Source organism: Eurytemora carolleeae, unplaced genomic scaffold (assembly GCF_000591075.1).
Source record: "Eurytemora carolleeae unplaced genomic scaffold, Eaff_2.0 scaffold72, whole genome shotgun sequence".
NCBI classification, from domain to species: Eukaryota; Metazoa; Arthropoda; class Copepoda; order Calanoida; family Temoridae; genus Eurytemora; species Eurytemora carolleeae.
In genome coordinates, this window is record NW_019396031.1 from 241383 (window position 1) to 254100 (window position 12718).

Here is a 12718-nt window from a genome sequence, read left to right on the forward strand (position 1 = left end):
GGATGAGATGATTTCTGGTACGAGCGCTGCAGCTAGGACAAGCTAGGAGGCCGAGCGCTGCGGCCAAATATATCAAAATTACCGATGATAGACGATATGTGGGGTAAGGTTTGGTTAAGACAATTCTGGGCCGAGTGCTGCGGCTAGGACAGGCTAAGTGGCCGAGCGCTGTTGCCCATAATTATCAAAATGACAAGTTATAGCCGATATGTGGGGTTTTGTTAGGTTAATACATTTAATGTGCAACCGACCTACAGAAGCGTCCAACCAACTTTTTTGTGCATCCGACCTATAAAAAAGTTGATGATCCGACTTACCAAAGTTGTGCATCCGAACTACCAAAGTTGTGCATCCGACCTACAAAAGTTCTTTGGATTGATTATACATTCCAAAGAATGTATAGACACGGAATTTCTTCCGGGGATAATAAATTATTTTTTAATGGTCTTGGGGGGGGGGGGGTGTAAAATTTTTTTTTTCATAATATGGGTTTGATGTCGAAAAAAGGAAATTTTCAGTTGTTGCATGCAGATTTGGCTGTGTTCAATTCAAATCGTTTTTTTCTTGTGTTTTTTAAAAATTTAAACTTTCAACAACTGTAAAATTAACAATTTGAGTCAATCAGTTCGTTTCATGTGTGCGCGGAGCGCCAAGGAAAATTTGTTCAGTACCTTGTTTAATTACAGATATACAAGAAATAATCATTTATATATTCTGAAAAAAAAATCAAAATACATATTTAATTTTAATCATCTACATAGAAAAAGAACAGATAATGTTACGTTTTCTCTTGAAGTTATTGAATTTATGATTGATCATTCTAACCAACATTCATAGTCTTATTTCATTTTCGATTTTATAGAAGTTCCTTTAAATTTTAAAAAATTCTAAAAGGCTATAACCATAAAAATTAGTATGGAGAAAATACTAGGTTTTTCGAGTGTTCTGTGCGTATTTTGGCGTTAAAGTTTGGGGTTCAATATGATGCGGGACGCTCTGTATAGAATCTGAAAATTAGTTTTTCTTTAACAGAACCTTAAAGACTGAGATAAATATTTACAAAATTTAAAACCTAGGTCGAAAGTATATTTACGAAAATAAGATGCTATAATTGTATCAGTGTAATGCACATCACTACATCACAACTGACTGAACTTTGTCCTGCCGGAGAACAATACCAGATCAGTGTGCTCCAACTCAACTGCAGTCATAAGTATTCTTAGAAATTGAAGTAAACAGATTTGCTGTCCGACGCAATAACCCCTGACCCCCCCCCCCCACATTCACCCTGAAACGACATAATCCTGACTGCAGTGTTGCGTGAAAAACAATCTACAACTATGTTTTTATTAGTCTTGGTTTTTATAAAACAAATTTTCTGGAGATCTGAAATAATGTATTCAACAAATTCAATTTGCGTGATTCACTGACCATCCAAGCGTATAAAGCTAGCAACCAGTAACCTAATAAAGTATCTCATCATGAGTTTGCTTCTTCTTGTCATGTCAGAAAAAAAGACGACATTATATAATTCTTTACAATGACAATGACTGATTAATAATACGAACATAGATTCTTATTTAGAATTACTATTAGATATCTTAATTCAAATTTATTCTGTGTAAAGTGAAAATACGAACAAAATTATATTATTCAATAATTTTCGTGTTTTGCATATATGACGTAGTTATTTAATTAGTTGCTGATTGAATGCAGTAGATATCGAAACTTACCCCATGTACTCTTATGCTGATCATTTTGTTTTTGTTCAAATGTCCTATTCTGTTTTTTGGCTTTAACCCGAATTTAACAGGAATTTTTCTTTTAAAAATGTGTCCTTTTTATCACCAACTACATATACATTTTACGATATATAAATAATTTCTTCTATGCGAAACCCTATGATTTTGTTTTATTGTTAATTTTATCGTTGTTTCGCCTAGAACCAATAAAGATTTATATAATAAGATATCCAACCTTACTATACTTTCAATCTATATGTATTACTAGAAAACAAAAGAATATTTTTGAAATATGAAGATATTTAAACAATGTACAATTATGATCACTTATAAATATTCACTTGTTAAATCCAAATCTTCAGAGGGAATCAGGTTCGAATACTTCAATAACCTTACTCCAGTAGTAGTAAACTTTAACATGTTGAGCTCATTCCCTTCCATCAGCGTAAACTATATACTTCAGTAGATATTCCCTTTTGGGTTCTTAATGATAATTCATTTTATTCCGGTTTATTTAGAGAAATTACACAATACGCCTTTCTAGTTTCAACCATTGGACCAAGTTCCATACCTTCATTTATGGTTTCTTAAATCATAATTGTAACTGGTTTACAGGTTCTCCTGGTGTCTGAGTTTCAGGTTCCACTCGTTTCTGGGTTTCAGGTTCCACTCGTTCCTGGCTTAAAGGTTCCACTCTTTCCTGGGTTTCAGGTTACACTGGTTTCTAGGTTTCAAGATCCAATGGTTCCTCGGTTATAGGTTCCACTGGTCCCTGAATTTCAGGTTCCATTGGTCCCTGGATCTCAGGTTCCACTAGTCCCTGGATCTCAGGTTCCACAGGTAACTGAATCTCAGGTTCCACAGGTCCCTGGATCTCAGGTTCCCCCTCATTCTTAGGATTAAGACGCGATGGGTTCCATAGCTTCAGGCTTCAGTGACTTTGGAATTTCAGGTTCTACAGAATCCCGAGTTTCAGATGCCACGTCTTCTTGAGTTTCAGGTTCCCGAGAATTTCGAATTTCAGGTTGTAAAGAATTCTGAGTTACAGGTTCCACTGGTTCCTTGGTTTCAGGTTCCACAGAATCCTGAGTCACAGGTTCCACTGGGTCCTGGGTTTCAGGTTCCAGTGGGTCCTGGGTTTCAGGTTCCACTGAGTCCTGGGTTTCAGGTTCCACTGGGTCCTGGGTTTCAGGTTCCACTGGGTCCTGGGTTTCAGGTTCCACTGGGTACTGGGTTTCAGGTTCCACTGGGTCCTGGGTTTCAGGTTTCGCAGATTTACGAGTTTCAGGTTCCACAGATTCAGGAGTTTCAGGTTCTACCGTTTCAATTTCCGAATCCAACTCTGTCAATTCTGACCCCTGATTTGAATCATTGATTTGAGAAACCTGGAGCTGCGTTACTGCGGCCTTCTGACTTTCTGTGATTTCTTTATTTACCAATTTAGATTCGTTGATTTCAATTTCATTCGCAGTTTTTGTCACTTGGTTCACCTCGGTATTTTTTACTGGCTTTCGTACTGAGAAATTCCTAAAATAAATTTTCATTTTTAATTTAAAAATAAAAATAATAACACTCGACTTTTCAATGTGACCAGACAACTATAAGTTGAAAGACATGTTTCCAGGATGCGTGTATGTATGTAAAATATATTATAAAAATTCATGTTAAACAGCTCTAACAGTTTGTTGCACTACCTTCAAATATATGATCCCTTATCTTCAAATGTATGACCCCTTATATTTAAATCATTAATCTTAAAACGTTAACCAACCTGGTGAAACTGAAAATAAAAAGTCTTACTTTGGCAGAGCAATCTTTAAGGTTCCATTGGCTCCAGGTACTGCAGGAACTAATGTTTCTCTTTTCTCCCCACTTGAAGTTTCCACCACCATTCTCACCATTTTCATCCCAGTAGAACTATTTGTAACTGTTCCAAGTATTTCATGAACTCCAAGAATAACATTGGATTTAATCTCTTTAGATGATGAATCAGTTGTAGAACGTTCTGAAATACCCCCTCCAACAGAACTGATGGGAACAGAAACTTTTCTTAGTATATTTACACCCTGTGGAGCTTTCAATCTTATAGAATTAGATCCTGGTGTAACATTCGAATTTCCTGAAACTAGTATAGGTGCGGATACTGGAGTAGGGACAGTTTCTGGAGCGCGTTTAAAATCAAACACATCCAATCCGATCCCACTAATACTGTTAAGTCTGGTATACTCCAAGAGCTCAGCTTTAGTCCTCAGTTTCTCCCCCGTGGGAGTGTGTAAAATTATCATTAATTTCCCTTGCTGAGACTCATCTTTACACCGCACCAAGGTTCTTCTCCAGCCTGGAGGCAGATTTGCACGAACAGCTGCTATAGTTGGATTTGGAGGACGGGTTGAAGGGGTCGGAGACTGACTTCGTCCTCGTAAAAAATCTGCCTTGTGCTTGTAAACTTGTTTCTCGGCGAAGTTCATCTTTGTCCACTTGTCAATTACAATTCTTTCCAACTGGGCGTTTCCGATATTTGGCAACTTCTTCTTTAGTGCTCGCATTACTTCAGAATAAAATATTTCCAATGGAGTTTTCGGAGCATTATCAGAACCTTCGATGACACTATAACCTTCGGTGACAATATTCTTCTTCCCCAGGACAACGTGTTCAGTGGATTTCTCGGAAAACTTTTTTGGAACGCCCTTCTCGTTTACAACTAGGACGGTTTCCTTTCCGTTTGAACGCTTGACTTTATATATTCCTATTGGGAGTTTACTTGAACTAGGAGTAGCGTAAACCAGATCATTTGTATATAGTTTAGATCCAGGGGGGATAGGAACCACCTCACCAACCACTCCTTCATCTACAACAAAAAGTATCAGTTCTGAAGAAAAATAAATATAAATCTTGGCCTTGCTCAGATATACATATTTAAAAGAATTCCCGACCCCTCCAGATATAAAACAACTAGCTTTCCCTTGAACTACATGGCGTCTTTAACTTAAACTGAACTGTTAGGATTGTAACTAGACATTAATAAAAATTTAAACACTTTTAACCTTTTAAGTCAAAGAAACATTAACTTGTAGTATACAAGTTACTCCGAGTTAAATTTTTATTTTTCCCGAATCGAAATTATAAACTTTTCTAAAATGTTAGAAGTTGGAATTTTATAAATGTTCTCTCATCTTCAATTTGTCAAATATCTGGAAAATATTAACTACAGGTGTTTACCTTCACTGTACTGCAGATCTCCGTCCACTGTTGTCCAATGTTTCTTCTCTGGAGTAGGTTTCTTGTCGCCCTCTTGAAGATCCAAGAAACTCTTAATTTTTAATTTATTTCCGATATCACTAGTTGACAAGTTGGAAACATTCCCTTGAACTCGAACTATCTTAAGATCTCCCCCGTTACTCCCCTCCTGGTGGGATATTGATACTAAGTCTTCTATATTCGGTTCATTTTGCTCCGGTTGCTCAGTTTCCGCATCAGGTTCTGCTTTCAGTTGGAGAAGGTCTGGCGTGGGTTCATCAGATTGTTTAGAATCTGGGGCATCAGTTTTAGTGTCAGTTTTTGTGTAGAAATGATCTGCACGTGATTTTAAAGTCTTTTCAAGTAAATCCACCGCTACTCCGTCTTTCGAGTCCTTGTGGTCTCCTTCTAGGATGGTTTCGCATAATTCGGAGACATCAAGATCCGGTTCTGCAATATTATCATAGGACCCGGAGAGATCAGGACGAACGATATCATCTGAAGGTTCGGTAGCTATAAACTCTAACGGATACGGTTTTCTGTCCACAGAAACAATAAGCTTGGCTCTATGTGGAACTGAGACTCCATGTTTGTTACGATTCATGTTTACCTGAAGAAAATAATTATTTTATTCAAAAAATAAGCGATTAATACTAATAAAAGTGTTCAGAGCTTTGAAGATGGTTATAAATAAATTATTAGTTCCTTTGTGAATGGAGGACAGAAATAAAAATTAAATTTGCAGTGCTTAGGATCCATTTCATTTTGCGAGGATCCGGATCCTGGATCCGCACTGGAAAAAATGAATCCGAATCCAGGTCATGAACATTGAACATTTCTTAAAGATTTACTAATTTTTTTTAACAGAAAAAGAATTACAAATTATTTTTCACCTTTTTTTCGTTATTTGTATGCTAAAACTTGATGAACCATTCAGGGATAAGGAATTTTTTTGATAACCTCTCTTTTTTCAACAATTCAGATTTGGGGTTTGAGAGCAAAGAGTTTTTTGTTGTCATTATTCCCGTTGAAATCCTAAGCACTGTTTAAAAGGAACCGGGGAGGGGTTAGAAACAAAAACTTTGGAAGAAAGATTCAATTACACCACTGCCAGTTCTAGAGCCGGACACTGGGTCTATTTTACTTGGCAGATTAGGATGAAAATTGAATAAACTTGGTACAAACAGTTCAACTAACCTTGACAGAACCCATGGACTTCTGGACCAGGTTGACTAGACTGTAGTAGGCGGAGGGGCCCAGGTTAGGAAGGAAGATCTTGTTTACGGAGTAGTTGGGAGGATCCTCCTCCGAGAAGCTCGATGTACTAAAGATAGTCTGGAGACCACACACGGAGCAGAGTAAACCCAATTGTGTTGCTAGATCAACCTGCAGATATTTTGATTTGAAACATAATTCCAGGAACATACAAATAATTATAAAGATGAAATCAAATTTTTTTATTTGATTCTTTTTGATTGCAATGTAATGGTGGGAAATTAATAGTTTTTGTAGAATTAAGTCCAGGTTCAATTTACAAGGGATGTTTTCGTTTTACTGGGGAAAATGAGATTTAAGGGGAAATTTTTTCCTAAAAAGAAACCCCTCCTTCAATGAAGCACAGTTAAGGTTTAATTTTAGCTGTATTGTAAATTGTTTATCTATATATATATATTTTGCTTGTCTGTCTGTTTGTTTGTATCCAATAAACGTCAAAAACGGTTGAACCGATCGGGCCCAAATTTTGTGTGGGACCTTGCGTGACCCAAGGGAAAGTTTATGGATGATGGAATTTTCAAAAATTTGCCATTAACAAAATTCGATTTCTGAAAATTTAGAAAATCCACAAATTTTTTTATAAAATCCGCGAAATTTGTGTTTGTTTTTGTTTTACAAAGTAAACATAGAGAACATGTTCACAATTGAAATAGAAGATGGGCGTGAAGAGCCCTAAAAGCCTAGTATAATAAAAATGTTTACTTTGCTTGTCTGTTTGTCTGTCCGTTTGTATCCAAAAAACGTCAAAAGAGCTTAACAGATCGTAACCAAAATTTGTGTGGGACTTGAGACCCTAGAGAAGGGTTGGTTATAATTTTTTTAAAAATTGCCTGAAAATTATTTTGAATTTTCAAATCCATGAAAAAAATCCACAAATCCGAGAAATTTTTGTTGCAGTTATTTCTAGTTAATTTAAGAAGAGAAAATGCCGCATATGCAACAATATGCAAAGCCAAGCATAAATATATTTTAGGCAAAAAAAAATACAAAGAAAATTGTTCAAAAATTCGTTTAAGAGCATGAAAAGTGTTAAACTAAAGAACCCATGTCAAGTAAGACATTTTGTAATATCTCTTTCAATATTAATAGCAGCCGGTTTTATTTTTGAATTTAGACTCATATAATTTGTTAGGAGCAGGATATGAAGTCAGATTGTCGATATCTCTATCCGGAGTCTTGGAACCTCTGAAAAGTGACCTCCGTCGGCTCCGATTTTATATCTCCGGCCTCGTTTGACATAAATAGCCCATTTTTTAAATATATACTCCCAATTGACCCCTAAAATACACAAAAAAAAACGGAGCCGACGGAGGTCACTTTTCAGAGGTTCCAAGACTCCGAAAAGAGATATCGACAATCTGACTTCATATCCTGCTCCTAACAAATTATATGAGTCTACATTCAAAAATAGAACCGGCTGCTATTAATATTGAAAGAGATATTACAAAATGTCTTACTTGACACGGGTTCTTTAAACAATATTTGTTTTTCCTCAAACAAATAATCCTCTCCCTGAAATCTATGTTCACCTGAGACAGATGAGAGTTAACTTCAGTAAGGATAAGGTTGCAGTGACCACAGCGCTGGGCGGACTGAAGAGCTAGACGGAGAACATTGATATCAACAAGACGATATCCTTGCACTACAGAGTAATCATTCTTCTAAACATCTTGCTTATTATTTATCAAATATACATATACCTTGATATTTCGGTAAATATAGTTTGTAATTTTAATTGAATTTAAGATACCCAATTTTTAGTTCCCCAGTATTGCAGTCCAAAAACTTTGCATCATAATTCCAAATAATACTTGAACCAAAAACATATTTTTGTTTGAATAGAGAGTCGGGTGAGCAATATACATGTTTTTTCAAAAATCTTGAAAACATCGAGGAAAAAATTAAGAAGAAAATCAGTATTTTTAACATTTAGCGATAAAAGCGGAAAAATGATTAATAAAATTAAACCACTGTTAAAGGAATATTTTAATTCGGTTTTACTGCAGTAATGTTTTTATTAGAAAGTTTTCAATTGTTCTCGTTTAAGTAAGCTAAAGATTCCTTATTAAGTGTTGGTTTAGTTACGCCTTGAAGGAGATTACTATAATTAATCTCACTGCTCTGCTTCTGTTGAAAGGATAACTTCTTGAAGGATCTCGTCATTGTATCCAGCTGCCTCTCCAGCTGTTTGATTCTCTCAACCATCTTTTCGTTCTGTATGTTTACATGATCCTTGAGATGTTTCCTCTGCTCCATGAACTCCGGAGATTCCTGACACTGGGTGCAGGCTACGCTGTGCTCTGTGATTAGTTTCTCCATGACTCCGTCAATACGAGACATCTCCTGGTTTAAGTTTTTATGGACATCACTCATAGCTATTAGAGCTTTCTGTACAGGATCAAAGTGAACCAGGAGGGGATTCAAACGAACCTTGACTTTCTTTATTTTAGGTTTGGAGGGGGATTGAACCTCAAGCGTCTGCTTCTTACGTTTCGCCACGCTCCACTCCTCTTCGGCAAACTTTCGTTTCATCAGTTTAAATCTGGGAACACGGTTCGGCTGGGTATCTCCGGACTCGGTTTCAGCTGTGCTTGGAAGATTGGGTGGATCTGAACACGTTTCATCTTCTGCATGCTTTCTTTTTTTCCCGTGCTTTTTAGTTGTATGGAGTTTCAAACTTCTGAGAACTGCTGAGCTGTATGTGCACCCCTCAACCTCACACTTGAATACTTTATCGTCTACCTTAGCGGCGTCACAAGATTGTCTACTGTGAATATTTCTCACGTGTTCGAACATTGCCGACAAATCCTGAAACAAATCAGAACAACCGTCTACGTTGCAAGGAACTTCTTTTGTGTCTGATTGTGCCATTTCGTGGTAAACCGTTCTTATTTTAATTAAACCTGGATGAACGGCTCCCAGATGCTCTTGTATATCCTTGGACGAGTTTGAACGGTGAGAACAACGTCGGTTGGGACAAAAGAACGTGAAGGGTTCATCAACTCTGATAAAATGTTTGAGCAAGAGATGTCGATTATGTTTACGGAGGGTGGAGGAGGAGGAGAAACAATAAGAACACTTAATATCCCTCACACTTCCCCTCGATATAATATTAGACTTCACTGGAAGTCTTTTGATCAAATCCTTGTAAAACGGACTTTCATGATGTTTCTTCTCCCTTTCCAATTCAACCTCATCCTCAACCTCCATGTTATTTCTTGTTTCCTCACTAGAAGCTTCTTCAGTAGTACCGGAGATATCAGACATAATGCACAACTATCTGAAACACACACAAATAGTTACTTTGTTAAGTCGATTTCCAATTTTATGGTTTTCAGCTCTAAAAAAATGCAACCTTGAATGCAAGGAAATATCCAATAAAAAAGAACGTTGTTGTTCAGTTGTCTTAAACTCAAGAAGAAGAATATTTCCATTGCATGGAGAATAGCTTTCTTTTTATGGAGGAAGGAACATACTCATAAGAATATGACCTAAGACAACAAATTTACAAATTGAGGAAGGAATACATTAAACCTTGGAGCTCAGAGTTTTACCCAATTTCAACCTTAGAGGAAGAAACCTTAGACCCTCCCCCCCCCCATTTGTGTACATGCTTCTTATGTGTAAGATATGGGCATAATTGGAAATTGTGACCGCAGCGTTCGGTCCCCTAGCATTTCATAGCCTCAGCGCTCGGTCCCCACCCCTATTCTGTCGTTGCCGCAGCACTCGGCCCAGAACTTGTCTTAAATAACCGAACCAAGGAATAATACAGAATAAATATTAATTTAATGTTGAAAAATAGTTTAAATCGCGTGTCCAAAATGATGGAAGGGGGAACCAAGGCCCGAAGGACGAAATAATAATTTGAGGTAATAATCTGACCTTATTGACGGAGGTATTAGCTTGGAAAATAAGGAATTTAATATTTAAGAAAGAAATTTTGAATCTTTGTAAGAAAGTTACAGGAAAAAAAGTTCTGAAAAAAACCTGGAAATAAAAACTAGCTTTGGTAAAAAAAATCCCAATTTTCTAAAGTCCTAGGACAAAATGTCACCGGAAATAAAGTTTTAAGCTTTAGATTCCTGTGACTTTTTTCCTAAAATATGGGGGCTACCAATAAAGTCTCAAGAAATAAGATCACAGGAATTTAAGTCCTGAAGAATTCTTGGGAAAATGAGATCAAGACATAAAAAGGACTTCTCTTACATGCATCTTCATTAATAAATATAGCCAGGGGTGTTTTTAATATCATGGGCCTTTTTTCCATGGTTGTAAACATCTTTTGTTCCCATGCATTTTCTACTGTAATAAGACTTTTTTGCATAAAAAACATATTGGAACCAGAAAAAAGTCCTAGAAAATAAAGTCTCAAAATAGTAAGACTTTATTTCCAGAGAATTTTTATTTCTAGGAATATTTTTTTCACACGACTGTTTTAGTGCCAAGATATAGGACTTTATTTCCCAAAACTTGTGTCATACGTCGAGACTAACTTTAGGCTGAAAATACTTGAGTTTATTTTTGAATTATAAATGAAGGGGAGGGGGCCGAGCGCCGCGGCTAGGACAGGCTAGGGAACCGGGCGCTGCGACCAAATGGTCAATTTTATTCATGTCTTAATTATAAGATCCATGTACAAAATTGTTAGGAGGGGGGGTCCAAAAATCGTATATTAGGAAATTGGTAAAAATGAGTAGCCCCCATCTGCAAAGGGCGTTTACCCTCTAAAAAGTCAGTAGCATTTGGCACGTCTGCCCGCAACTCCCATGAACAAAACGGACTGAGGACTAATGATTGTCTTCAGGAGACTACCCAGGACTTCAGAGCAATACAGGGATCAAAACATATAGTCCATGAATTAGAATTAAATTGGGCTACAAAGGGGACATGTAAACTTGAACTTGGAAGACACTTTCTGGGCCGAGCGCTGCGGCTAGGAAAGAGTAGGGGGCCGAGCGCTGCGGCCACGGATTAGGTTAAATTAACACTTTCTGGGCCGAGCGCTGCGGCCACATGTCTTACATTTTAATAATGTCTTTAGACGTGTCATCGCTGCACTGTGTGATACTCAATTTGGTAAGATCATGTTGGATAGATTATTGGTATCGTTGAAGGGAATTTATTCGTCGATGCAAATGAATTGGCGCTATATACTTCTTAACTCTTTAAAACAAACCTGAGGAAGCTTATTTCTAACTTGAATTTCCAAAGCTTTTTCGACAATTTCAACAAAATGTACTTGCTTCGTTAAAAGTGTTTGGGCTGTGTCTGGTCGTCTTCGTTTATCGTTAATTATTGGTGCGAGCTGAATGCCGCGTAAGAATTTTCTCAATTCCAGATTTATCCGGAAATAAACCGTCGTCTTCGTTAAGATTTTTATCCAAGATGGAAGAAGAATGCTTTATCATCGGGACTAAGCTACATAGCTCGACGGAGTGCAGGTAGGTGTTCATTGTAATTCTAGTTATAATGCATTAATACTAATCAGTTCAATCAGTGATCATATTTCCTTTTATAACCCGTTTTTTATTCAACTTTCAACTTGCAACAAAAAAAGTTTAAAATATGTTAAAAGTTAATTATGACACTATCAAAAAAAATTCAAGTTCACAAAAAATTCGTAGACTAGACTTAAAAATACTAAAACGGGATCAGGGACGTACTCATGAATTTGTACAGGGGGAGCTAAAATAAAATTTAATTTAGTTTAGTTTAGTTTAGTTTAGTTTAGTTTAGGTTAGTTTTGTTTTGTTTAGATTATGTTATGTTATGTTATGTTATGTTATGTTATGTTATGTTATGTTATGTTATGTTATGTTATGTTATGTTATGTTATGTTATGTTATATGTTATGTTATGTTTAGTTTAATTTAGTTTAATTTAGTTTAGTTTAGTTTATTAGTTTAATTTAGTTTAGTTAGTTTAGTTTAGTTTATAGTTTAGTTTAGTTTAGTTTAGTTTAGTTTAGTTTAGTTTAGTTTAGTTTAGTTTAGTTTAGTTTAGCTTAGTTTAGTTTAGTTTAGTTTAGTTTAGTTTAGTTTAGTTTAGTTTAGTTTAGGTTAGTTTAGTTTAGTTTAGTTTAGTTTAGGTTAGTTTAGCTTAGTTTAGTTTAGTTTAGTTTAGTTTAGTAGTTTAGTTTAGTTTAGTTTAGTTTAGTTTAGTTTAGTTTAGTTTTTAGTTTATGTTTAGTTTAGTTTAGTTTAGTTAAGTTTAGCTTAGCTTAGTTTAGTTTACTTCAGTTTACTTATAGTTTAGTTTAGGTTAGTTTAGTTTTGTTTAGATTATGTTATGTTATGTTATGTTATGTTATGTTATGTTATGTTATATGTTATGTTATGTTATGTCTGGATTATATGCTTCATCTAACACATTCACATTCTTTAAATCAAACAAAAATATACTAAATGCTAACTTTTATTTTCAAACATTTTTTACAAATATATGTTATAAAGCAGGTCATT

General features: G+C 35.8%; 1 protein-coding gene across 1 annotated transcript; it reads right to left on the minus strand.

Moving 5' to 3' along the window:
- Positions 1-1597: 1597 nt before the first annotated feature.
- On the minus strand, positions 1598-11541 carry LOC111696466 (uncharacterized). Its single transcript, XM_023466078.1, has 7 exons — positions 11434-11541; positions 8316-9534; positions 7784-7915; positions 6177-6365; positions 4962-5589; positions 3543-4590; positions 1598-3269 (listed from the first exon to the last, which is right to left on the minus strand). The coding sequence occupies exons 2-7, from the start codon at positions 9519-9521 to the stop codon at positions 2642-2644; spliced, it is 3831 nt and encodes a 1276-aa protein (XP_023321846.1). The 5' UTR covers positions 9522-9534; positions 11434-11541; the 3' UTR covers positions 1598-2641.
- Positions 11542-12718: the final 1177 nt, after the last annotated feature.